This window comes from Melozone crissalis, unplaced genomic scaffold (assembly GCF_028551555.1).
Source record: "Melozone crissalis strain CALT ecotype California unplaced genomic scaffold, PUWL_Pcris_2 ptg000086l_1, whole genome shotgun sequence".
Classification (NCBI taxonomy): domain Eukaryota; kingdom Metazoa; phylum Chordata; class Aves; order Passeriformes; family Passerellidae; genus Melozone; species Melozone crissalis.
Genome location: NW_026535863.1, coordinates 321,041 through 348,706, shown reverse-complemented (window position 1 = coordinate 348,706; position 27,666 = coordinate 321,041). Strand labels below are relative to the sequence as shown.

General features: G+C 48.4%; 2 protein-coding genes across 2 annotated transcripts in view; one reads left to right on the top strand and one right to left on the bottom strand.

The window, feature by feature from the left end:
• Positions 1-818, bottom strand: part of CEPT1 (choline/ethanolamine phosphotransferase 1) — a 32,391-nt gene extending 31,573 nt beyond the window's left edge. The window contains exon 1 of the mRNA XM_054290644.1: positions 746-818. The gene's annotated coding sequence lies outside the window, so the exon portion shown is untranslated. The remainder of the gene's footprint in view (positions 1-745) is intronic.
• DRAM2 (DNA damage regulated autophagy modulator 2) lies at positions 810-18,123 on the top strand. The gene is made up of 9 exons (XM_054290648.1): positions 810-870; positions 5,493-5,584; positions 8,988-9,145; positions 10,100-10,167; positions 10,723-10,862; positions 13,032-13,209; positions 16,511-16,593; positions 17,275-17,367; positions 17,824-18,123. Exons 3-9 carry the CDS (start codon positions 9,015-9,017, stop codon positions 17,929-17,931), a joined length of 801 nt encoding a protein of 266 aa, XP_054146623.1. The 5' UTR covers positions 810-870; positions 5,493-5,584; positions 8,988-9,014; the 3' UTR covers positions 17,932-18,123.
• Positions 18,124-27,666: the final 9,543 nt, after the last annotated feature.

The following is a 27,666-nucleotide window of genomic DNA, read 5'->3' as shown; positions in this document are numbered from 1 at the left end:
GAGACTCAAAATAAGAGTTTGCTGTTTATCTGTAGGAGACAACCATGGAAAGAAAAAAAAAAAGAAAACTCGGTTGAAGGCCAGCAAATAAAGCAGAGAAAGGAAGACAGAGAGCTCTAAAGCCATCTCCACTGCACGGGTAGAGAAAGCTGCGCAAATCAAAGGTCATCACTGGCCTAAGAACAAGTGATCTGAGCTCCACTCTCCACTCCCTCGGCAAGGCAAATTCCAGCAGTGAAAAGCCACCTCAGGCAGCCCCGTCAGAGGGAGGAGAAGAGAAAGTGACAGGGCCTTCGCTGTGTTCGATAAGCTCGGGAGGAAGCCGAGCTGCACCTCTCCAATGGCCAGGAGACCAGAATTGGTCACCGCGGAGGTCCCTGTGGGCGTTGCCCTGGATGACCAGAAAAATTACTCCCAGTGCATTAAATTGGTCTTTTCCCTCATCCTGAGGGGACGAGCCGGGGAAAAACAGCCCAGGAGCGCCTCATTCTCCAAAACAAACGCCCGGTCCGGCTGCCGCGGGACTCGCCCCGGGCCTGGCACACACCCGGCCGGGGAGGGGCCCAGGGCACCCCCGGCCCCGCCGGCGCTTCGCCCCCGCCCACGGCGCAGCCCCGGCTCCCCCCGGACCGCGGCCCAGCCCCACCTCGGGGCCCTCCCCGCTCCCCCCCCACGCCCCCATTTCCCGCCCGGCCGGGGCCCCGCGCAGACCCCGCTGCCGCCGCCGGGGCACCCCCAGCGCTACCTCCGCTCCCCGCACCGGGCGGCGCTGCTTTTACGCCCCTTTTGCGACAGCCGGAAAGGAGGCGGCGGCAGCGCGCGCCGGGGGCGGGGCCGGGGCAGCGCGAGGACGGCGCGGGAGCGGCTGAGGTGAAGCGGGGGGCGGGGGGACCCAGACACCGAACCCCAAACCCGCGTTCCTGTCAGCCTTGCCACCCCCTCAGAGAACTCACAATCTCCCCAGCCACCTTTGTCACCCCTCAGCGACCATCCCCCGACCTCTTAGCGGCCGCCCGGTGTTCCTGTCACTCCCTGTTACCCCCTCCGAGATCCTCTGTCACCCCCTCAGGGACCCCTCTTTATCCCCCTCAGCGACCTTCCGATGTCGCTGTCACCAGGTCAGAGACCCCCCTTGGAAACCCCTTGTCATCCCCTCAGAGATCCCCCATCCTCAGTGACGCCATGGCCTCTCTGTCAGTGACCCCCCGGTGTCCCCTGACCCCCTCCATGTCACCCACCCCACTGCAGCCCCCCCCGGTGCCCTGCAGTCCCAGCTGCCCTTCGGGACCCCCAGAAACCTCAGCTGTCCTCCCTCCCTCTCCTGACAAATCCTCCTCATCCCCTTTGTGCCCGCCTGTCAGCCCCAGTGACCCCCCCACCTCATCCCCAGTGAACCCCCATCACTTCCAGTAACTCCTCTGCCCCCAGGCCCCCACTGAGCCCCTCTGCCCCTTCCTCTCTCTGCCTTCAGCCTCCCGTTTCTCCCCTTCATTCCCTTTTCCTCCTTTCCTAAACCTCCCTCCATCCTGGTTCCTTTTCCCTTTGCTCTCTGATTGCCCCCAGCACCCCCACTGCCGGTGTGACCTTGCAGTGACTCCAGTCCCAGCTGTCCCCTGGGAATCTCCCGGTGCCTTTGCCCCGAGGGCTCGGCTCAGGCAAGTGGGATTGGCCAGGGCCGTGACACGGAGCACCCAGCCACTGTCACCGTGTGCCGGGTGTCCCAAGCAGGCTTGGGGACACCCTGTGTCACAGTGAACTGGCACTGTTTGGGTTGGCTCCAGGCCTTGCTGTGTCTTCCCAGCCAGGGAACAGGAGCAGGGCCAGAACATGGAGACCCCCTGGAAACTGTCCTCCAGGACTGAAAGATTTCATGACAACTTTTTTGGTGTCTGTACTGAGAAAACACCCAAAATGAGTCACCTGTCATTACCCTGCAGCAGGGACAGCAGAGGTGACACATTTCCTACTTCTGACGTCAGTGCTTTGAGGATCAGTGACCTTTACCCGTGGCTTATCAGTAGGACCTAACCTGTGCACGCTGTTCAGACACAGCCCCATCCAGCCTCTGTTTGTTTAGGAAGGCACAGACAAATTCCTCTGTCCTCCCCTCAGCACTGTCCACTGGACAATTTGCTGGAGACAACAGAAGTGTCCCTAGGTAGTGCTTCATCACTGCCTGGCTGGCAGAGCAGGAAAGAGGCTGGTTGACAACCCAGGTATCATCCGCAATTCAGGAATTTCTCTTTTCCCCACGTAATTCAACCAGGTAACATGAACTTCCTGCCCTTGATGGTCTTGCCCACCTTTCATTTTCCTTTGGAGATTCTATTCCACATGCTCCAGCCTGGTTAGGGTGTGGCTGCATTCTTGCACTGGGAGAAACACTTCCAGAGGGTTAAAATCTCCTTTGCTTTTGAAACACTTTCTTCACTTGCCCTTGATATTGGAAACAATCTGTGATACTCAAACTGGGCTTAAAAAAAAACCTTTAGAGCCTTTAAGTGCCTGAAGATCAGAATGGATGTTTAAGAAAATCATAGTTATATGGAAAATTGAGGCTGGCCATTGCTGTTGTATAATCTGCTTGCAAAGGAGCTTATGAAAAAACGAGTTTGAGGGTATGTTTTCCTTCTCCCTGTTGAAAACAAGGGGATAGGACAAGGTGTTGATAACAATTTATCTCAGGACCTTGCATCTGGCACATGGCAATTCCTTTCTGCCTCCTGGTGTTTGGAGGTGCCTCTTTCTGTGCCCAGACAGAGCCTGGGAGCTGGCAGGGATGCAGGGCAGCTGCACAGAAGGAAGCTGGGACAGCCTGGAGCACACCCTGCCCTGACTGTGCCCAGGGATTTGCAGAGTGAAGCCTGTGTTGGAGATGTGCAGTCTGCACCAGAACACTGGGAAAACTGACTTGATTCCACTGTAAAATATTTAATGAGGAGAGAGATGGAGGGAGAAAAGAACTCAGGGTAGCTCTTGACTGACATAAGAGAATTTAAAGGAGGAGAAAATTATAAAACTCCTTTTAGTGTAAGGAGAGTTAGTGAGAGGGTTTCTGCTGGGGAAGGCAAGAGGGGCAGAGCCCAATTGGTGCCATCAGGATGATCCTCCTGAGGGGCTGCAGATTCCTCCTGAAGGGCAGCTCTGATCGCTGCTCTCTGTGAGCAGGGACAGGACCCCAGGGAGCAGCTGGAGCTGGGCCAGGGCAGGGTCAGGCTGGGTATCAGAAAAGGTTCTTCCCCCAGAGGGTGCTGGCACTGCCCAGGCTCCCCAGGGAATGGGCACGGCCCCGAGGCTGCCAGAGCTCCAGGAGTGCTTGGGCAGCGCTGCCAGGGATGCCCAGGGTGGGATTGTTGGGGTGTCTGTGCAGGGCAGGGATTGGACTGGTGTGACAGTGTTCATAGGGGTCCCAGGATGAGGGAAGAGACAAGGATCTGACTCCATGTTTCAGAAGGCTTGATTTATTATTTTATGATATATATTATATTAAAACTATACTAAAAGAATAGAAGAAAGGATTTTATCAGAAGGCCAGCTAAGAAGAGAAAAAGAAGGAATGATAACAAAGGCTTGGGTCTTGGACAGAGAGTCCAAGCCAGCTGACTGTGACTGGCCATTAATTACAAACAACCACATGAGACCAATCACAGATTCACCTGTTGCATTCCACAGCAGAAGATAACCATTGTTTACATTTTGTTCCTGAGGCCTCTCAGCTTCTCAAGAGGAAACATCCTAAGGAAAGGATTTTTCATAAAAGATGTCTGTGACAGACTGGATGATCTTTGTGGGTCCCTTCCAGCTCAGGAAATTCCACGATTCCACCAGCCTGCACATACACTCTCAGTAAGCAGCTGTGCCTCAGCAGAGCTCTGTGGTGTGACTGAAGGTGCTCTTTGTACCAGACCACATGAAGATGATGATAAGTCATGTGCAGGGCTCAGCTCTGGGCTCAGTGACAGCTCAGGGTACAGAGATTCCCAGTCCTAACAGAGTGAGGGCTTCTCTCTGCCCAGCTTGCGTTGGAGCAGACAGTGCTGATGAGCTGCCTTTATTTTGTATGAAGGGCAGTGTGCAGGGAGAGGTTGGGAATAGCTGTTCTGCTTTACTAAGCTTGTCCTAGCCCAAGTAAATCAGTCTGCACAGGCACATAAATACCATCAGCAGGTAGAGAATCTGCATTGTCTGTGAGCTTCATCCCCACAGAGCTTCAGCCCCTCTGCATCCCCAAGGCAGTGCCTCAAACCTGTGGGAGGAGAAGTCAGGAGTTATGGAATGTCTGATTAAATGGACAGGCAGGATCCATGGCTGAGGCCAACAGGGGAGAGTCAACAAGACCAATGCCATGTTCTGCCCTTGGGTCACAACAATCCCATGGAATGCTCCAAGCTGGGAAAGGAGTAGCTGGAAAGCTGGGAATCGATCTGGGAATGCTGGTAACAGTAACTGGACATGAGCCCAGGTGGGCAGGTAGGCCAGTGGAATCTGGGCTGTCACAGCCATGGTGTGTCCAGGAGGCCCAGCGTGGTTCCCTGTGCTGGCACTGCTGGGGCAGCTCCAGCCCTGGGGCAGCTCTGGGCCCCTCCTGACAGGAGAGACCCTGAGGGCTGGGGTGTGTCCAGGGAAGGGAACAGAGCTGGGGAAGGGTCTGGAGCACCGGGAGCAGCTGAGGGAGCTGGGAAGGGGCTCAGCCTGGAGAAAAGGAGGCTCAGGGGGCCCTTGTGGCTCTGCACAATTCCTGACAGGAGGGGACAGCCAGGGGAGGTCGGGCTCTGTTGCCAGGCAATAAGGGCCAGGACAAGAGGACAAGACAAGAGGAAGCTGCACCAGGGGAAGTTCAGGTTGGATATTGGGAAAAATTTCTTCCTGGAATATTTTGTCCAGCACTGGCACAGGCTGTCCAAGGCAGAGGTGGAGTCACCATCCCTGGAGGGATTTAAAAGCTGTGGATGTGGCACCTGAGGATGTGGTTTAGTGGTGGCCTTGGCAGTGCCAGAGGAATGGTTAGACTTGATGATCTTAGAGGCCTTCTCCAGCTTAAATGGTCCTATGATACTCAGGTTGCTCCAGGCCCTCTCCAGCCCTGTATTTAGCATTGTACCAGCAGGACATTGGGATGTGTGTCCACAATGAAATGGGAAGTCTCCATGTTCTGTTCCCTTTCTTATGTGAAAGCCATGGTCTTAGACACTGGTTTTAGTTGCATTCACTTCATCTCTTGAAAGCTCTTCAGTTCAAATTAAATGGTTGTGTAGACAACTCCTAAAATCAAGGAGCCTTAATCACCAGTCTTTCTTCATTTCTACCTCCCCACCAGACACAAGCTTCACTCCTTAACCTGCTTGGAATGCAGGAAAAACACTGTGGGGCAAGCCAACAGTCAAACCTGTGTCCAGTCAGCAGCACTGACTAACAGAAGGTGCTAAGAAGAATAAACTTGGCAAGAGGTACAGAAGAACCTCACATCTTGCTTATTTTCCTTTATATCTCAGAGTGAGAAAAATGACACGAACGTGGAGCTGCAGCAGAAAAATGACCTTGGATTCCCCTTAAGTGACATGTCTTGTGATGCCCTTTTTCTCAGGTATGTGGAATGTGGTTGGTTGGTTTGTTTGCAGGGGAAAGTATGTTAGCTCAGAAATAAAATTAAGGCACTATGAATATTTAAATGTGAAATGAAAAGTATATTCAGACTGACTGGTTGGAGCTGGGAATTACATACCCCGGAACATAACATTCATAACAGAGAATGTCATGCAAAATCCTCATTTCTCTTTCAAATTCCCAATTTACTCATACTAGAGGTGGGATTGTGAGGTTACAGTCATTACTGCTTGCAGCCTTAACATCATGATCAGATGGCAAACTTTATATTTAGCTTAAAAATGGGGAAGAGATCAGGCAACTTGAATTCTGTCAATCTGTTCTTATTCACTACATATCCTGTTAGACACCTTTACCTGACACCAAGCAGCTTTCTCACAAGCAGCTGAACCTTCACCTTTACAAGGCTGTAGTTGTCTATTCTATGCAAGGGTTGTGAAGGTTGACCAGCTCTGACCTCTTGCAAGATTCACCCACTTTTGTTTCAACTTTTTTCTGGCCATGAGACTTTCTAGTCTTGGTGCTTCCTCTTTCTTCCTTTCTCTTCCTCCTTTCTTTCAGCCTGTCCACCCCAGGCCATGCCCTTCTAAAATCTCTCAATACTTCCTTCTAATTTCTTTCAACATTATTTTGCTTTTCTCACATACAGATCTTTGCCTGGATGCCCCTGGATGTTCACTCTCCATTATTTGCTCTTCACCTTTATCTTTTTTCATCTTCCATTTAGTGTCCAGTTTTAACCATGTTGAAACACTTTTTCTCCTCTTCTCTCCAGTGACCATCAGAAAACACTTTTTCCCTGTGAGGGTGACTGGCACTGGTATTCCCAGGCTCCCCAGAAAGGTTGTGATATCTCCATCCTTGGGGTGTCATCCTGCACTACTGGCTCTGGTGGCCCTGCTTGAGCAGGAGGATGGTCCAGGTGACTCCCAGAGCTCCTTCCCCACCTCAGCCATTCTGGGAGGCTGAAATAGCTCTGGTTGTGTTTGAAGCTAGTAGCAAATTACTTTGCTTTTGCAGCAAAAGTAGGGAGGAGTCAGTTCTCTCTATGTGAGCTCACTAGGGTGGCCCTTTGTCTTGGTTTGAACAGACAGGTGTCTGCTAAGGAAGGCAGAAGCCTCCCCTGAATGGAAAATGTAAACCCCCTCCCTCCAAATTATAATTTTGAAATTAAGGGGGCTCTCAGGCAAAAGTATGGGAGCAGGAATAACAGTTCTTTATTAGGGAAGAAAGTAAAATTAAAATTAACAATGCAGTAATACAAAACAACAGGGACAGAGTCAGGTGGCTGCTGCCACCTCCCTGTGGGTCAGGGAGGTGGCAGCAGCCCCATTCAATGGTGGCTCAGCCCTCCTGCAGTGCCAGGTGTGGTTCTGTTGAAGCAGGGATTCTGTAGAAGGGTGTGAGTCTTCCTCTGAAGATCCAGGGGTGGTGTACATGGGCCTGGTCTTCCTCTGGGAATGCAGTGGGGAAAAGGCTGCTCCTCTGGGAATGCAGGGGAAAAGGCTGCCTGTGGCCTTCCAGGTCTCTGATTCTATCCAGGTAGGAATGCTTGGCTCCTCCCTCTGGGCAGAGCTTCTCCCAATGGGATGATGGAATTTGATCAATCATGCAGTGACACTCAATGGCCTTGTTAACAGCACATACCTCCTGGAGGGAGGATGGGTTGTGGAAGAGATGAAGAAAAACTGCCCAATTAACAGAAGATAACTCTTCCATCAGATAGGAATAGAATACACCCCTCATTTCCAACCTAAGATACCCTTCTTGCTCTTAGAGAAGAGTTGAGACACAGATTTGCTGTCAGGCTGAGATTTAGGGAACTGGACAGTGTGAGTACATAGTGTGAGTACAGGGTCATAATTTCACTGCACTGCACATGGATCTTTTCCTCTCACCTGTAAAATAGCAACTGCTGTGAGCAACCCTTGAGTGCGAGGGTTGTGGTTGGTAGCAGTGAACTCAGATAGCTGAGAGGTCATGAAACTAGGCTGGTTGGAGCTCAGCAACCTGCTCTAGTGAAAGGTGCCCCTGCCCTGTTAATATTGTTATTATTGATATTACAATCCATGGGAAAGTTCTGATTCACTCGCCACAAAAGAATTGGGTTTATGTTCTGAAACCTCCGTCAGTGATATCTTCCAAAAGTTAACTTCACAGCATAGAATAAATAGATCTAAACATTACTTTATTTTTTTTAATCTAAACTATGAAGTATTTTCATATTTTCACTGATATTTCATCCTAAACATTGATAAATTAAAAAAACAAACTAATTCTGAAAAATTGTTGCTGAATGGCAAAGTAATTTTCTGTCCCACTCTGTGAGGTACCTCAGTACAGGTACCTCAGTACAGTCTTCTCCTTGGCAATACCCAAATCAAGATAGGATGGGAGATGTGGGGAAATTGAGCTGTTTGCTCAATATTAACACAGTGAGCCCACGAAACTCCCCCAGTGCTTTGAGAGAGCCCATCAGCATATTATGGAGGGACAACAAAATGAGACTGTGAGACAAAGAGGACTCAGAGCAGAAAATAAAACATATGTGTGTGCAACTAATGGCAGGGTTAGTGGGATTTTGGGATTTTCCTCCCTGTGAGGGTGGTGAGGCTCTAGCACACGTTGCCCTGAGAAGCTGGGGCTGCCCCATTCTTGGAAGGGTCCCAGGCCAGGTTGGACAGGGCTTGGAGCAACCTGGGATAGTGGAAGGTGTCCCTGCCATGGCAGAGGGTTGAACAAGATGGAGTTTAAAATCCCTTCCAGCCCTGGGACTCTATAACAGATGTCAAGTCACAGAGTCTGACAGGGAATAATTGAGGGCAGGTATTAAAGTAATTTTGGGTCATTTCCTCCACATCTGCCCAGCTAAGTGTTAATAGAAGCTGGAGACTCCACCATCAGTTGCAGTGTCAGTGCAGAGACACATTCTCTGTCAGCTCACTCTACTGACCTGGGGTTGTGACACAAGGCAGAGAAGAAAATGGAGTCACTTATTCAAAGTGACCCACTTGACCCTTTTCTGGCAGCAAAAAATCCAAGCCACATAGTAAAATGACAGTGCTGGTTTCTAATGATACTCTAAGAATTTCAGAATTAACATTTCCAGATTTAATTCTGCTTATTTATGATTTCTTCTGTGAAGTCAGTGTTCACTTTGGGTTTGCAGGAGGGAACTGAGATATATCAAACTGCTTTATGGGAAGCAGCCTGCCTCAAGGAAAGCAAAACTTCCGAGTCCTCATAGTAAAATCCTAGATAACCTTTGAGAATCTCAGCAAACCTTTGAGAACTCTCAGTAAACCCTTGAAAACTCAGTAAATTTGAGAATCTCAGTAAGTGTTTGAGAACTCTTAGTAAACCTTTGCTTTGGTTCTTGCCAGTGTCTGGAGGCAGAAGTCAGCCCTGAGATGTGGTGGTTCCAGCAAGGCCTCTCGTTCCTGCCCGTGGCGCTGGTTGTGTGGTCAGCAGCATCGTTTGTGTTTTCCTACATTACTGCAATTGTCCTGCACCATGTTGACCCTTTGGTGCCCTACATCAGGTCAGTGATGTCCACCCTGTGACAGAGCACTGAAATGACCCCACTCCTGTGAATTCTTCCCAACTCCAGACTTAAATAGCAATTCTTACCCAGCAGCTCCAGTTCTAAAGTTACTCTTTAGAGCCATTATAGATATAGTTATAGGTGATATTAAACTGACTGAGGGGAAATTCAGGCTAAATGTTAGGAAGAAATTCCTTCCTTGTGTGGGTGGTGCATCCTGGCACACTTTGCCCAGGGATACTGTTGCTGTCCCATGCCCGGAAGTGTCCAAGGCCAAGTTGGACCGGGCTTGGAGCAACCTGGGATGGTGGAAGATGTCCCTGGTTGGAATGAGGTGGTTGAGATGAGCTTTAAGGTCCTTCCCAACCCAACCCATTCTGGGATTTATGTGTTACTCTATTTAAAGGTGTCTGTTTTTGTGCAAAACTCTTAAGCTGTGGCTCTGTGAGCATAGCCTTAAAATGATGATGAACTGGGGGTGCCTCACCACATCCCTGGGGTGCTTCACCACAGCCCTGCTCAGAGTGAAGCCACTTGCTGCCACCAGGTTTGTTGCACCAGAAAATCCATACTAAAATCTACATTGCCAACTTTATTCTGTCAAGGCTGATATATAGAACTCAAGCTTTGCTCTTTCAGTTTTCCATGTTCTTCATTTTTCCAGTTTTAATCCTTTTTATTCACCTTTTATGGCATCAAGACCAATATGAAAGGAACATTTACTCTGAGCATGATCATTCCCTGTGCCAGGGAGGCCTTGTCTTTACTCTGATGATTTCTACAGCTCTAAAACCAGCACAGCATAGTTTGAGTAATGAAAAATTCAATGAAAATCATGTGGGAGGCACTTTTTTACATGTCCTTTGTAGACTGAAATAAGTGAAGTTGTGTTGGAAGTATTTATAACATAAATAATATAGGATATGTTATCACCACATTTATCTTTTCCAGTGATACAGGGACAATACCACCTGAAAGATGCTTATTTGGGATCATGTTAAATGTTTCAACCTTCTTGGGTGAGTACAGAAAACTGTCCTCGGTGAGCTGCAGGCAGTTCTGGAATGCATCAGCTTAAAAAAAGTTCACTTCCTTCTCAAGATCATTAAACAGCCCAGAATTCTCACTCAAAAACTAAATACTGAGCAATAAATCTCACTCCTCTTAAGCAATTCAAAGTGTTTGTCAGGGATGTTATCCATTCATTGCCAGTATGGCAATTGCAGATTCCAGAAGGACAAAAAATGCATTCAAAAAAACAAACAGAAAAGTAAAGCAATAAAAATGCAAATTTAAGGCAGTCACCTTACCTGTGCTGCAACAATGGAGGCAGGGAAAACAACCCAATATGGCTTTTAAATGAAATAGATCAGAAAAATCTATTCATTTGACTAGTTTGCCATTATATTATTTCAATTTTCATTTCCCGCCTTTCACCTTTCCTATTTCACTGTGCCTTAAAAAAATTCCTGTATTTTAAAAGTTGCCTCTGACCCTCAGCATCTTCCCAGGTAAGCAGGGACACTGCAGGATTCCCCTGCAGGAATCTCACTGCCTGTGCCTGTCCTTGGCAGGGATGGCCACCATGTACGTCCGCTACAAACAAGTGTCTGCCCTGAGCCCAGAAAAACCCAAGATCCTCAGGCTGAATAAGCTGGGCCTCACACTGGGATGGATGAGCTGCTTTGGACTCTGCATTATTGCAAATTTCCAGGTTTGTGCTCTGCCTGCACTGCTCTGCCCCTGCCAGAGCTGTGTCTGTTCTGAGATACCCGATGTCACACCTGATAAACTGCAGAGTTACGGAAAGCAACTTTCCGTGGCAAACTGCTTCTTTGTGAAATTCTCTACAGAGAACAGTTGAAAGATATAAGGTTTGACTTTTAATTTGTTATTTATTCCTTATTTGCTTTGGGACTAGTGAGAAGCTGTTCATGACATTTCAAAACATTCATAACCACCAAGGATTGCAGAAGCGGCACTTGGATTTCCTTCCAGGCAGGTTGAAAGCCTGAGATCCAGATTGAAAGCCCACAACTGTGGCTCAGGGAAATCAGATATCAAATAGTATAAAAGGTATCAAAAACTTGTTACAACTAGAAGTAAAGCCAACAAAACCACCCAACCCCACAAGCCCAGCTCTGGAAGAACTGCCCTCTTGGGTAGATCTTCCTTCAAACCTTCTCAAATTCTTGAAAATTCCGCAACATTAATTTTTCTGATTTTCTCCATCCCAGGCCTCTATTTTTTTTTTCTATCCAATACTTTCCACTCCAAAAAAACCAAATCTGATATTCTCACTCATCACACCATGAGCAGCTCCCCTTCGTTGGCTTTATTTGCCAGGTGATTGTATAATTGCCAGCCTTATCACATTAATTACCTGATGGATTTTGGGGCTCTGTTGTGATGCCTGTAGCCACCACAGGCTATAGTGTCACCTCAGGCTCCTGCTGGATTAGGGACAGGGAAAACCAAAGAGGAAAAGCTCTTGGGAAGCTCCACCTTTTCCCTAGCACAGCTCCTCAAGTGCTTTAGCACCCCCTGTCTTAGAAATCTCAGCACTCTCATTTAGGCATTTTTTTCTTTTGGAGGCCTCAATCTATTTACTATTTTCTAGAGCCCTCAAAGGTCCCAGCCTCCCATTCCACACTTCCACACGACAAGAATCCTCCAGGGTCTGCTCAACTCCATTATTTCCCTCCACTGCCCTCAAGAAAGGGTTTTTCTACTTTATTTGTATTTCACAACAGTCAAAACCCAGTAGGTGCATGTTAATCTCATAACAGTTCGTGTCTCGTTTAATCTTGAGCAAAACAAAAGTTGGAAGTGATGCATTTGCATATTGCCCTGAAATCCACTGGTGATTGAAGACCTCAAAGTGTGAAAATAGAAAATTTCTCTCTGCTGACACCTCCCTGCACAGTACATGATTTTGGAGCGAACACCTTTGCAACCTGCTTATTTCTTAAATAGAAATTCTCACTGTAGATGCAGAACTTAAAATTCGTTTGTGCACAGAAAGGGCACAAGGAAAAGCTTGATCTTAAGAGTTACTCAGTAAGATACACAGAGAACCTCATGTTTTAGGGCAGGAAACATCTGCATGATTGGGGTGCAGGAGGCTGCCAGGCTTTGCCTCGTGCAACAAGTCAGATGACTACAACAACTTTTTGTTCCCTGTCTCTGGCTCATGTGCTAAGCTGGGCATGAGAGTAAAGGGGTTAGCACACCTGGGTTTTCACACACATATATTTTATTAATAAATTTTTAGTTGGGTTGGATTTTTTGGAATATCTTCTGGTTTTAGTTATTTTTGCTATTTTGACACTTGGTCCTCCTGGTGGTGTTTTTAAGTATTGCTGCTTGATTGAACCTTGTTCCTTCAGAGTACTAAATTGACAAACAATCTTTATTCAAACCAGAGTTCATTCAGAGAAATGCAAAACCTCATTATTTTTAATCCAAAATTGGGTGCCAGAATCATGTTGTGCCTGTCCTGTATTACATAATCTTTCACAGACAGGTTCCTGGGGTAGAAACGTTATCACTCCCACTCCCTGCCCACCTGCAGGGATTCTCTCACCCAATTCCTGTGATATTGTCCATTTATGAGAAGAGCCCTCACAAATTCCTGTACTGAAGGTACAGCTGTGACCTGTAACTTCACCACAAGAACTTACCAAAAGCAGAAATTCCAGAGGCTGGCAGGTTCTGGCTTCTAGACATCTTACAATGGTGCTTCCAAAAAAAGTCCCCTGAGGACTGGCACAATCCAGAACTGCTTAGCTCAGAATGGGGGGAGGTCACTGAGGGGTAGATGCCAGAGTTTTACAAAAGAAGATGAAACCAGGTTTTCACAGGCAGCACTTTCTCTCCCTAGAAATGCATCCTGTACTACATCCACGTGCTGGGAGCCTGCCTGACCTTCGGGGTGGGCTCCATTTACATGCTGGTTCAGACCATCCTGTCCTACCTGATGCAGCCAGAACTTCACAGCAAAGAAATCTTCTGGGCCCGCCTGGCCGTGTTCCTGTGGAGCTGTTCCAGCATCCTGAGCAGTATCCTTTGTCTGGGCACTGGCACCAAAACCCAACAGTCTCCACAGGATTTACACCTACTTGAGCTGAACCACCATGCCACAAGAGTCCTTGATTGTACACCCCATAGTGTGCCCTGTTCTGTATTTCAGCCTGGAAATTTCAGGGAAAATGGTTAATCCCTTTAATACTTGTAATATTCCCCCCTGGATGTTAAAAAAAAAAAAAGGTAAGAGGGACAGTTACTACCCTTTCTCCTCCCCTTTCCTACTGCACACCAGAGACTGAAAACAGGAAAAATAGGAGTTTATCCCCAAGAGGTCTGACTAAATTAAGAAATATGGGGCCAAAGGGAAGTGTGCTTAAAGGATGGGTGTTTTCAATGGGGGGAAAAAACAGGTAAGAAATAAAAGTGTGTTCCTAAGGACAAAAATGGTGCAGAGTTGGATACAACTGAAAAAGAAAGCCAGAATGTAGCACAAGAGGAAAAGAGACCATGTGGAGCAGGGCTGCCTGTGCCAGCTGGCTCTGGAACAGGGATGATGTGCTAGCACTTGCCAGGGAGAAAGTCTGGAGCACTTTCAAGGGTGACTCAGGGGGGGAATTTGACCTCTGATCTCCTCCTTGCCCATCCTGCAGTTCAAAAGACAAGATATTTCTGACTGGCATTCCCTACCACCTTCCCTCAGCATCAGACTCCATCACCCCCTTTAGCTCTGAATTCCAAGTGCTGGAAGCAGCTGTGGGGTTTAGAGAAAGAAAGGAACACAGAATGGTTTGTGTTGAAGGGACCTCTCAGTGGGAATCCATTCCCATTTAGCCATACATTTATATAACAAATGTGAGAAAGCTCAATCAGAAATAGAGGCCTTTTCCTCTCCCCAGTCATTGAAACAGTCAGGAAACTCCACCAGAACAGTTCTCCTGCTCACCACAATGGATTTGGAAATTGGATTTTAAAATTAAACTCAGTTTTTGTGTCAAACAGGACAACAACACCAAAGTTCCTGAGTTCCAGAGACACAAATTGCAAAGCCCATTGCTTAGACACTGTCTCTCTGCAGCTGTAGCCAGGCCACTGATTTAATCCCCACCAATCCCACGTATTTCCAGGCTGGCAGCCAATACCAACACTAAACCCTATGTCCCATTTCCCAAGGTTGGAGCATCTCACTGGGCTCCCATCCCTGCTGCTGCAGGATTATAGAATCTGTAGGAGTCATAGGAACAGGGACAGTGGGGCACAGGCTTGTTATCCATCATGAAGAACCTTCACCTGCTGAGCGGCCTTGGCAGGCAGCAAGGAAATCATCCGAGAAACTTTGAGAATTGTTGTATTTAACAGAAATTTTTGGTATTAGCAAACAAGATTTTCAGCTTTGAATAGGGAGGAACCAAATGGGTGAAACTAAAATATGTTCTATGAACAATGTGATCTGCTGCAAGTTATGTTCCTCTTACAGATGCCAAAAGCTCACAAACCTCAGATTTATAGAGGTTTTTGTGCCAATGTAGTCTAACCAAAATTATAGGGAAGTTATAGAAGTAATGATGTGTACATATATAACAATGAAAGAGGAAGAAAAGGGAAATTATTGTTCTAAATTAACATAATGTAATAAAGGAAAGAAAGGGAAAGGGAGAAGTCTGCAGCCTTGGGTTAAATGGTTGTAACAGGTACTGGCAGACAGAAGGAAATGTATTTTGTGTCAGCTCTGGGGTCACAGCAGTGCCCATCCCCTGTGCTGGCACTGCTGGGGCAGCTCCAGCCCTGGGGCAGCTCTGGGCCCCTCCTGACAGGAGAGACCCTGAGGGCTGGGGTGTGTCCAGGGAAGGGAACAGAGCTGGGGAAGGGTCTGGAGCACCGGGAGCAGCTGAGGGAGCTGGGAAGGGGCTCAGCCTGGAGAAAAGGAGGCTCAGGGGGCCCTTCTGGCTGTGGAGAACTGACAGGAGGGGGCAGCCAGGATGGGGTTGTGCTCTGCTGCTGGGGAGCAAGGGCCAGGACAAGAGGAAATGGCCTCAAGCTGTGCCAAGGGAAGTTCAGGTTGGATATTAGGGAAAATTTCTTCCTAGAAAGGGTGGTCAGGCACTGGCACAGGCTCCCCCTCAGGGCAGTGGTGGAGTCACCATCTCTGGAGAAATTTAAAAGGCATGTGGATGTGGCACTTGGGGACATGGGTTTGTGGTGGCCTTGGCCTTGGGGAAAAATTGGACTCAACCTCAGAGGTATTTTCCAACCTAAACAATTCTCTGAATCTATGAAAATACTCCTGGTCCTGTGGTGGAGTGTAACAGCAGAACTGCCAGCCCAGAGCAAGGCAGTTGATGACCCACTGTACTGGGGGACAGGGGGGAAATGGGAACCAGTTATTTTTATATCACAGTGATTAAATTCTTCCCACTGCAGCAGGAACTCAGGCAGATAACAAACAGCTTCTAGAGCTGCCCAGTTCAATTAAGCAGAAAATTGGCTTTCTTTGGTCCAATCAGTAATCAGAGCTCCTAAACCACTCACATCCATTTTTAAATAAGCTTTGGAAGTCTAGGTTCTTAAGGCCATGTTTGTGCTAGGAAGTCCAGCCTTGTTCACCACCAAAATTAATTTTTAACATCAGGAGGCTCTTCATGTTATTCTCATTAACCACTGAAGAATTTAATATCTTAATCCTATGAAAATCAGGTTGTCTATAAATTAATGATCTGAATTCTATTTGTTGTGTAGCAAGAGCACTTTTTTGGGTACCTTCCCCCTCTAAGATGTTGAAGAAGTGACATTAAACACTCCAGAAAGATCCAGGTCTTGGATTAAATGGGGGATCATTGTCACATGGGATGAAATCCAAAGCACTTCTCAAACCTTGACTAAGAGGGAAACAGAAAAGCCAAAAATCCTCTCTGCTGCAGATGATACAGAATTCCAACCTGTGGCCCACGCAAGAATGCAAGGTAGTTTATACATTGACAAGCCATCAGAGGAAGAGATCTAGACTCTTGTTAGGGTGGGAAATACCAGTAAAATGCTCAGTAAGTGTGCAGATCTGATCATAGCTTAAACACTTCCATGAGTGCTGTGTTTGATCAGAGGAATATTGAGAGGCAGCACACAGAGAACAGAAATAATGGGTTTAGGTTCAAATTAACCTTTTCACGTGACAATAACCAGTGGGTTGGGACAAGCTACAGGTTGAAGGGCACAATATGAACAGTCCTTGGCACCATTACTGCTCCTCAGGCTGAGATCTCATAGCCTCAGCTCAACACAGTCTGCAAGTTCCATGTTCCTCATTCTTGGCCTTGAATCTTCCTTAACCTCTTCCCTCAGTGTTTGTGTCCTCAGTTGTGTTGTACAGTGGCTTGTATGGACAGAACCTGGTGCAGAAGCTGCACTGGGACCCCCAGGAGAGAGTAAGTGATTGGGGAGGGAATGGAGACCAAATCCAGCTGGATTTGGAGGGACAGGTGGGAACTTCCTGCAGTTCACAAAACAGACTGGGGTGGGAGAGGAGTGAGCTGTGCCAGCAGAACCAGCCAGCAGCTCCTTGGAATTGTGGGATCCCAGACTGGGGTGGGTTGGGAGGGACCTTTAGGCCCATCCAGTTCCATCCCCTGCCATGGGCAGGGACATCTCCCACTATCCCAGGTTGCTCCAAGCCCTGTCCAACCTGGCCTTGAACTTCCAAGGATGGAGCATCCACAGCTGCTCTGGGCAACCTGTGCCAGCACTTGTTGAAGTTCTGATTGCACAAAACTGTTGGATCTTCAAGTGTAACTCTAAATTATTCCCTCCTGCATCTTGAGGAGGGCCTTGAACCTCCCTGGTCTTTGTTAGTTGAGCTCTGGATTGAGCCTTCAGGTTTTGCAGGTGCATATTAGAAGTGGGCATCATCCCAGTTGGAGCAGGTGTTTTCCTGGTCATTTTCGTTCTTCAGTACTTCATTCTTGGAGATTCCAGATACAACAAGGTGTCCAGTGGGAATAGTTCTAGATGCAGGATCTCACATGGGATGTCACGAGTCACAAGCCATCCTTGTGCCACTGCAGGTTCCAGAGCAGTTCTCACACAGATTTTTCCCCTCTGTAACACAGGGCTACACCCCCCACATGATCAGCACCGTCTCCGAGTGGTCACTGGCATTCTCCTTCCTCAGCTTCTTCCTCACCTACATCCGTGACTTCCAGGTAAAATGAAGTTAACATTCTTTGTGTCTGAATAACCCAGTGTGGTGCTGCAGGGCAGCCTTAGATTTTATGGGATCATGGAATTGTTTTAGTTGGAGAAGACCTTTAAGGTGATGGAGTCCAGCCATTAACCTGGCATGGATCAGTCAGCAGGGCTGGAGACCCATGAGCAGCTCTGTGACCCCCACAGAGTCTGTCCCTGCTGTGTTACTGCAGCTCCAGCATGAGGCTGGCTTTAACTGGCCCTGCCTCTGACTTCACTTCCAGGCCTGTCACAGCCACAGGGGCCTTTACCTCCAGGACAAGGCAAATGATGGAGCCAGTCCAGAGCACAGCTAGGAGCCAGGCACATGGTTCTGAGCTGATCTGTTGGTGTTTCCTCTGGCCACTGAGCTTCCCAGTGCCAAGGCAGCGAGGGAGCCACTGACAGGAACCCCCTTTGCTTTTCCTCCACAGAAAATCTCCCTGCGAGCCGTGGTCAGCCTGCAGGGCCAGACCCTGCACGAGAGCCCAGGGAGCTTCAGGGCAGAAGACCAGGCACTGCTCATAGCAGGGAGCATCTGATGGATGGAGAGAACTCAGGAATTTAATAGCAATAACAGCTGTTATTTCTAAACATTTATTTTATATAAAAATGTGTATGAAGCGATTGTCTTGTACTTGACATCAAGGGCTTTGCACAGCTTTGCAAGTGTTACCAATACTGTGAATGAGTCTGTGACATTTCCAAAATTTCCAATGTCATGAAGGATTAAATGAAGGCTATTAATGAGTTGTGTCTCTTCGTCTCTTCCTCCACACGCAGTTTGACCTCCCTCACCCTCCTCTCTCCAGTGCTCCTCAGGCCAAATCCTTTTGGATGCCTCCACCCTCACCTCTGTTCCCCTTGGGCCCAGGGGGCTGATCCATGCCCTGTAGTTTGAGCCAGATGGAATGGACCCCAAAGCCACCCCATCCTTTGAGCAGCCCATAGGGAAAAACCTCTCCACAGCACAGCCTGCTCTGGAGGTCAAGAGGCAGCTGAGCAGCTGTGCTGGCTCTGGAGAGCAGTGACAAGGAGCAGCAGGAACCACACAGCCATGGAATCCCAGAAGGGTTTGGCTCAGAAAGGGACTTTAAAGCCCATCCCATTCCATCCCCTGCCACTTGCAAAGACACCTTCCACTGGACCAGCTTGTTCCAGGCCCTGTCCAACCTGGCCTTCCTTCCCTCCCTCTCCCTGGCAGTTGTTGGAGCTGACAGGCAGGTTGACCCAGGAATTCTCATGCCAAGCATCCCTGTTACACAGGTGGAAGAGTTGGCCAAGGCAGCCCATGTCCTGTTCCCACTGAGCCAAGAGCTGTCCCTAAACACCCCAGAGTGCCACCCCTGTCCTCGTGTTCTCGACATCCCTAGTGCTCCCTGAGAGCCTCCAACCTGAGCCAGCTGCTCCTTCCTCCAGCTGCTTCCAGCAGCTCCCAGGGTGCTGACAGCCCTTATCCCAGCCCTGTGGAGTGTCTATGTGCTCCAGAGGCCAAGCTCCATGAGCTCCACCAGCTGCTTCTAGGGTCAATCCATAGGGACAACCTCCCACACTCATGCCCAGGGCCAAGTCAGAAGCCTTAAAAACAAATGTCTCTAATTCTACCAAAGTACAGCAGATTGAGGGGATATTTGATTGCACACAGACCTACCAAGTACCTCCACAGCTGCCTCTGAGCCCTGCTTGGCAGGAATAGCTCGGTTCCCTTCCCAAGTTACTGCTCAAGGCCTGTACATGAGTTCCAGCACATTCCCTCCCACTCCAGAATCCTTTACTTTGACATCTTCCCTTCCTGGAGAAGCAGACAAAGCACATGGAGAGAAATTAATCTAAGCTGGAGGCCTCCTGGAAACCCCAGTTTTCCCTGAGTAGCTTCTTTCTTCCAGATTTAAACGGGATGTCTCCATCCCTGTTACTGCACCTCCAGCCTGGTTCAGAAAATCCACAGAGTGGAAACAACATTTGGGGCCAAAAGATGCCATACTACTGAGGGCAGTGGGGTAAGAGGACAGGGGGATGTGATTCTCATGGAGTCACAGAGAACCCTGGGCTCAATGGCCTGGGAAGGTTTCTCAAGTACTCTATTTTACCTGCTGATGAATCCTGAGGGATCCCAGCCACCCTGAGGAGCTGCACACTTGGCCACACACTTCCTAAGCAGGGAATAGGTAAAGCCCAGTTCCTGATTAACTGCTCCAATGTAGAAATGTGATGTTTCAGTTGAGAGAATCCTTTGTCTCCTCCAAGGCTCATTAGACAAACGGTTTAAGAAAGAGATGGTGCCAACAGTGATGGGATCCCTGTAGAGAAGGAGAAAGAGAGCTCTTTGCCTGATATGATGGGAAGAGAAGAAAAAACCCCAATTGATGCACTCATGTAGCTCTCAAGGAGGCTCTAGAAGGCATCTGCCTGCTCACAGTGCTTTCCTCACCTTCCCTTCACTGCTTTCTCCATGGATCCCTGTGAAACACAGAGAGGTTGATCCTGACAACAGATATCCCAGAAGCAATCCCTGCCCCAGAGAGCAGGAATTTCTCTGCAACTTAATGTCACTGTGATGAGCCAGCCAGGGCAGACTGAGGTTTAGGTTGGACAATAGGAAAAATTTCATCCCCAAAAGGGTTGTCCAGTCCTGGCACAGCTGCCCATGACAGTGGTGGAGTCACCAGTCCTGGAAGGATTTAAAAAAACCATGTACATGTGGCACTTGGGGGACATGATTAATGGTGGCCTTGGCAGTGCTGGGGAGAATTTGACTCCATGATCTCAGAGGGCTTTTTCAACCTCAAAGATTATGATTTTACTGCCTAAACCACTACATTCCTGGGTTTACAGGTAAAGCCCCCAAACCTCCCTCACTGCTCCCCTATCAGCCCAGCACTACGTGCTGGGATTCCTGCTCAGCTGCAGATCCATGGAAATTCAGCCTCAGAGTATCCAACTCTTCTCTGTTTAACAACAACAACATTGAGGGGCTTCCTCAATGCCAGCAAAACCCCTTTCCTGCTGTCTCACCCTTTGCCAAGAGACGAATGAGCAGCAACGAGGAGCAGCTCCCTGCTCCCAGCTGCTCCAGAGTTACACACTACCAGTGAATCCCTCCCTGCCTTTTTCTCTTTCTCTGCAGTCCCAGCAACAGTCATGACCCAGGGTCTAGGTTGGGTCCGACCTCCCATAGAATCACCATGGTTGAAAAAGACCTTCAGGATCATCCATCCAAGTCCATGCCATACTGCCAATGTAGCCCCATAACACCTAAATCGCATCACCCAGCAAGACCCAGACACCCTTTAAACAACTCCAGGGATGGTGCCTCCACTAACTCCTTGGGCAGTCCCTTCCAATGCCTGACCAGCCCAGCACTGAACAGACTGACAGGGTCCATTAAAACACCTGAATTGCCCTGACCAGCCCCCTGGGACCTCCTCACACACTCATGGCCCATGAGCTCCACATGAGCCCAAGCCTGAGCATCCAGTCCTGGCCTGGGCTGTTGTGGGCAGCCCTGGTTCAGCTCTGCCCAGGCATTCATTCTGTGGACAGTCCTCAGATCTTGATTAATAGAATCCCAAGATGGTTTGGGTGGGAAGGGACATTAAAGATCACCTCATTCCACCACTGTGTCATGGGCAGGGCACCTTCCACTATTCCAGGTTGCTCCAAGCCTTGTCCAACCTGGCCTTGGACACTTTCAGGCATGGGGCAGCCTGGGTCAGGGCCTCCCCACCTTCACAGGGAACAATTCCTTCCCAATATCCCATCTAACCCTGCCCTCTGGCAGTGGGAAGCCATTCCCCCTTGTCCCCAGTTCCTCTCCAGCTCTCCTGGAGCCCCTTTAGGCCCTGGAAGGGGCTCTGAGCTCTCCCTGGAACCTTCTCTTCCCCAGGAGCATCTCTCTCCAGGTGAACATCCCCAGCTCTCCCAGCCTGGCTCCAGAGCAGAGGGACCCCAGCCCTCTGAGCATCTCCGTGGCCTCCTCTGAACTTGCTCCAGCAGCTCCATATCCTTCTCCTGCTGTTGGGTCCCAGGGCTGGGGCAGCTCTGCAGGTGGGGTCTCACATGAGTGGGGCAGAGGTGCAGAACCCCCCTCCCCTGCTGCCCCCTGGGGGATCAGCCCAGGGCTTGGGGGGTTTCTGGGCTGAGGCATATCCAGGTCTCACCCACCAACACCCCCAAGTCATTCTCCCAGGGCTGCTCCATCTGCTCACCCCCAGCCTGGATCCATCCCAGGGTCACCCTGACCCAGCTGCAGCACCTGGAATTTGGCCTTATTAAACCTCTTGAGGTTCCCATGGGCCACTTCTGAGCTCATCCAGGTCCCTCTCAATGACTCTCCCTCAGGAGTGTCCCTGCCCCCTGAGCTAAGTGTCACCTACAAACCTGCTCGGGGTGCCCTAGATCCATTTGTCATTAATGAAGATATCACATTTTGCTGATCCCAGTACAGACCCCTGAGGGACACCACTGTCATTGATGTCCACTGGGACTCTGAGCCATTGACCAAAACCACCTGGATGTGACCATCAACCAGTTCCTTATCCACCTGGCAGTCCACCTGTTAAATCCTTCTCTCCAATGTAGAGAAGGATACTGGGGGAGAACCACATCAAATGATTACAGAAGTCTAGATAAATGACATCTGTCAGCTTTCCCTCATCACTGATGGAGTCACTCCTGTTGAGCTTCTCATCCACCAATAGCCCAGGGTCCTTCTGTTCAGGGCTGGTCCATTCATCCCCCAGCCTGGAGTTGTGCTGGGGGTCACCCCAACCCAGGGGTAGGATCTCATCCTTGGCCTTGTTGAACTTCATGAGGTTCACACACTCCCACCTCTCCAACCCATCCAGCTCCCTCTGGATGCCCCATCCCTTTCCTCCAGTGTGTGACCCCACCAAACACCTCACTGTCAGCACCATGCTGAGGGTGCCTCAATCCCACTTGTCCATGTCACTGACAAAGACAGCACTGGCCCCAGCACAGACCCTTGGGGCACCACTTGCCACTGGTCTCCACTCAGACATACTCGCTACAGCTGCAGACCACGACGCTGTGAGTGCCACCATCCAGCCAATTCCTTATCCACTGAGTGTCCCACCCATCAGATCCATGTCTCTCCAGTTTTGAGACAAGGCTGTCCTGCAGGACAGTGTCAAATGCTTTGCACACCCCAGGTAGATGGTATCAGTTGCTCTGCCCTCACCTATCAGCACTGTCACCTTGTCATAGAAGGCCACCAAATTTGTCAGGCACAATTTGTCTTCAGAGAAGCTATGTTGGTTGTCACCAATCACCTTTTATTTTCCATGTGCCTTAGCACAGTTTCCAGACGGATCTTCTCCATGATCTTGTCGGACACCAGTGTGACTGACTGGTCTGTAGCATACTGCATCTGCCTTCTCTTTTGAAAAATGGTCAAATTTTCCATTTTCCAGTCAGTGGGAACTTCACTGAACTGCCACAACTTCTCAAATGTGATGGAGAGTGGCTTAGGAACTTCCTCTGCCAGTTCCCCCAAGGTCCATAGACACATCCCATCAGATCCCACAGACATGTGCACCTTCATATTCTTTAAATACTCCTTTACTGGCGTATTTAAGATACTCCAGTAGAAGATACTTTATCTTCTCAAGCCCAGAGAAAGGAACAGAGCTGGTGAAGAGTATGGAGCATGAGTCCTCTTAGGAATGGATGAGAGCTGGGGGGCTCAGCCTGGAGAAAAGGAGGCTCAGGGGGGACCTTGTGGCTCTGCACAGCTCCTGACGGGAGGGGACAGCCAGAGGTCAGGCTCTGCTCTCAGGGAACAAAGGACAGGACAAGAGGAAATGGCTTCAAGTTGTACCAGGAAAGTCTCAGGAGAAATTTCTTCCTGGAGGGGGTGATCAGGCATTGAAGGGTCTTCCCAGGGAGATGATGCAGTTGTCCAAGGAAGGTGTCCAAGGAATGCCTGAATGTACCACTCAGTGCTCTGGGCTGAGTGGCAAGGTAGGTGTCAGTCACAGGTTGGACTCGATGACACAAGTTTGACTTGATGACTTTGGAGGGCTTTTCCAACCTTAAAGGTTCTGGAATTCTGTGGTTCTACTAGTGTGGATGGTTCTTCCTTCTCCCAGTCCCTGCCTTTGCCCCTGCAACTCTGGCAGTGGGTCACTTCCCAGTGAAGACTGGGGCACAAACATTGAGAACCTCAGACTTCTCCATGTCCTAGGAAAGCAGGTGTCTCGTTTCCTTCTGGAGAGGGCCCACATTTTCACCAGTCTTCCTTTTATCACCAATGTACCATTTACCCCAGTCTTCCTTTTATCACCAATGTACCTATAGAAGCTTTTCTGTTGCCCTTGATGTATCTGGACAGACTTAACTCTACCAGGGCTTCAGGTTTCCTAACCTGATCCCTGGCTGCTCAGACAATCCCTCTGTATTCTTCCTAGGCTGCCTGTCTTTGCTTCCACACTCTGAGTTTGTCCAGGAGCTCCTTGTTCACCCTCACAGGCCTCCTGGAGTTTTTGTCCAAATTCCTTGTGCTTGGGATGCATCACTCCTGAGCTTGGACATGATCCTTAAATACGAACAAGCTCTCCTGGGCCCCTCTTCCCTCCAGGGCTTTATCCCGTGAGACTCCTGAGTCCCAGGGCTCACTGTGCCCTCCTTGTTGCCCTGAGGATCCTGAATCCATCATTCCATGTTCACTCAGCCCAGGCTACCCTCGAGCTTCTCGTTCCCTACCAGGTCTCCTTGTTGGTGAGCACAAGGTCCAGCACAGCTCCTCTCCTTGCTGACTCCTCTCGCACCTGGAGTTTATCCTCAACATTCCTGAACCTCTTGGATCAATTATGCTCTGCTGTGTTGTGAATGTGACACTGCTATTGTCTGTCCAGAGCTTCATCTGATGGGTGTTCCTGCTAGAGCCCCCCAAAAGCCACCCCCAGTTGGCTTCCTGGGCTGCACCTGGCAATGCCCACATCTGGGTCAGTGCTGGGCTTGGCTACCTCAGGTTTATGGTCGGACTTGATGATCTTGAGAGCCTTTTCCAATCTAAATGATCCAATGATTCTATGTCTAGGACAGACCTCTGTGAAGGTTTGTGCCTCACATAGGAATTCTGGGTCTGTGGTGGGTCTCCAGTACAGGAGACAGGTACAGGGACAGTTCTGGCCAGGGACTCCAAGGCACCAGGTCTGGCTGATGTTGGCAACTTGCCCAGCACCATCTTCACTTCCTGATCCATTCTGTCCAGCACTCACTGCCACCTCTGCTCTTTGGACTCTGAAATTCCTAAATGGTCTTCCACTGATTCTTGCCAGGAATTTGCTTGAAGTTGTAATTCATCCTAAATCCATGGATTTCGTATGTACTTAGCACAGCAATCCCAGTGTGTAACAGTTTCCTGCCAGGCTGGGCTGCACTCAGGGATGGCCACCAGTCACCTTCACTCCTGGGGTGACAGCCAGCATTTCCAGAACCCTTGTTCTTGCCACAGACTCTTCATAAATCGCAGGAGTTCATGGATTAACAGAGCAGCAAAACCCAATCCATTCTGCAGATGGCGAGTCTGGATGAGGAACAGCTCCAACAGCCTCATGGTCCTTGGCTGTCAGAAGCCCCTTTGCTCCTCTTGGCACAACTTTCCCCTGTTGGCACATCAAGAGGCTTCTCTTGGCTCTCAGTGATCCCTGCAAACTTGCACTGGTGCTGTTCCAAGGAAGATCTCTCTCTTCCATACTCGGTTTCTGAACTGCACCAGGTGTTTTCCATCATTCATCTTCTTCCATCAAATCCTGGTCACATTTCTTCAAAATTTTGCAGTGAGGATTCTTCTCCAAATTTTGAGTACTTTATCATCGCTACAAAAAACTCAGGCAAATGGACTACTTTGTTAGGGTAAAAGAGGTTCTGGGAGAAAGATGGTGCAATTGTAGAATGTCAGTGCTGGAATCCTCAAGTGAAATGAGAGGATAAGAGAACTCACCTTCATTAATTTTTTTTTTTTTGAGATCATTGGAAAATAAAGGAAAGACATTTATTAGGGGACAGTGAGCAAAACCTGTTGGAAGAGTACCTACCAGGTGACTGCAGCACCAGAAACACAACACAGGGCTGCCTCCATCTCCTTCCCAAGTCCCATTTCATCCTTTCAGGTGAGATGGAGTCAATGTCCTTTGCAGTAGCCCCATATCATGCCATGTCTGGGATTTTGAGGAGACTGCTGATCACACACCCGTGTTTTGAGGAGAGCTCCCATGACATCCAGATTTTTTCCTTCTCTTGCTGTGCACCCCCTAGCAGGCTTCGGATGGATGGGAATTTGGGGATGGACAAGAAACTGGACAGTATTCCTAGACTGATCAAAGGGATATTCCATACCACAGGAGGCCATGCTCAGCAAATAAAAGCTTTATGAAAGCAGGAGGATGGAAGGACATTTCTGGTCACAGTATTGTCTTCCAAGTGAATACTGTGCACACGGAGACCCCAGAAATGGCTAATCTTCTGCCTGCTGACAGGACGTGGTGACTGAATTCCTGATTTTACTTTTTGTGCAAGCGGCTTTTGCTTGACCTGTTAAACTCCTTTATCTCCACCCACAAGTCCATTCTTCCATTTTCCCACATCCCGCAGGAAGGAAGTGAGTGGAGCAGGTGAGTGTCTGGGGTTGGCCAAAGTCAATTCTGTCCCAAAACACCCATTCCATACACAGTGAGCCCATGGATACCACACTACCATCCTGACTTGCTTGTTCCACCACACTTCCCTCCTACCAAGTAATCTCAATCACTGCAGAGTTTATTTCCATTATTCACCTTCCTTCTTCACCCACCACTGTGCATCTGGGCCATCATCCTGGTCTAGCTTAAGATCTCCCCATTCCTGGGAGTGTCCAAGGCCAGGATGGACAGGGCTTGGAGCCACCTGGGATAGTGGAACGTGTTCCTGCCCACGGCAGGGGGGAGACTGAGATGAGCTTTAAGAACCCTTACACACCAAACCTTTCTCTGATTCTGTGATTCTTCAGAGCAGGAACTTCATTTTTCTTCCCTTCTAAAAACCTCTCCTGCCTCTCCAATCCATTGGAATTTTTCCCACTGTGAAAACTTACATAAATAAGGAATACAGGACTAAGCTCTCCAAGAAACATTCATCCTCCACCAAAACCCTATAGATAAACTGGGCATCCATGGGATAATAAATGAAAACCCTGCAGATGAGAATTTGATAAAAATTAAACAAAATAAGAATAAAAACAAAAGTAAAGACAGCAAAAAAAAAAAAGCCTTCCATGAACACAAATCTGCAGCAGAGCTTTGCCAGGATTGGTGATGTTTAACATAAATATAAATAGACAGGAACAAAGCAATAATAAACTCTGTTGGCAAAAAAAGTTATTATTTGGTGAAAGGGAAACTGAAAAACTGCAGAAGGAACCTGCAATGATCAGACATGGACAACAGAGGACAAGGAAAGGTGTCCCTACACATACAACAGAGCATGGTGGGGAAATACACACAAAGTTCTCCAAAAATTAGGATGTAAAGACCGTCTGAGGGCACATTCCCTCCTACAAGGCAAACTAAGGTACCACAACTGAAGGTGGCAAGAGACATGTTCAAACAACAACAAATTAAAAGACACTCATTGAGGATTGTTAAAGGTACCACCCAGGGATAAAGTCTTTTAGCTTCAAGAAATTATTATTAACAGAATTCTGCTTAAAAAAAAATACATCCCACTCTTCCAAAACAACCCCACAAACTAATTTCCACATTGCACAGCTGGCCATGGCCTTATAAAGGCTCACAATAATGACAGAGAAACCATGAATCCAAACAACTGTCACAGGGTTCCTCCTGCCTCTGTCTTCACATCTGCAAGAGGTTTTGTACAAATATCTGCACTGTTACTGTCTAAAGTCCAATAACCACTGACTGTTGACCTCTTCTGAAAATTAACAGTTCTCAGGAGTTATGAAAGTTCTCATGCACATAAGAAAAACAAACAAAAAAGTATCTACAACGAGGGTTTGCAATTTTCATTGGGGTTCTAAAAGCCAGGCCATGGAATTCAAAAGGGGAAAGTTTATTTGCTAATACAGGACTCCCTCTATTCAAAATATGGGGAATATGCTGGTAAAAATGCCCTTTGTCTGTGCTCTTGGATCACATCCTAGAAGTAGAATGTGATGGTCAAGTCTCTTATTTCTGGCATTTAACAAAAACCTACAGTTCTCTAAATACACACATACTTAAAATTCATCTAGTTCTTCCATACTTAAAATTCATCTA

Coding starts and splice junctions, on each gene's coding strand:
- DRAM2 (XM_054290648.1), top strand. CDS start 9,015: ATGTGGTGGTTCCAGCAAGGCCTCTCGTTCCTGCCCGTGGCGCTGGTT. Junction 10,168..10,722: donor AAATGTTTCAACCTTCTTGG/GTGAGTACAGAA, acceptor TGTCCTTGGCAG/GGATGGCCACCATGTACGTC. Junction 16,594..17,274: donor ACTGGGACCCCCAGGAGAGA/GTAAGTGATTGG, acceptor TCTGTAACACAG/GGCTACACCCCCCACATGAT.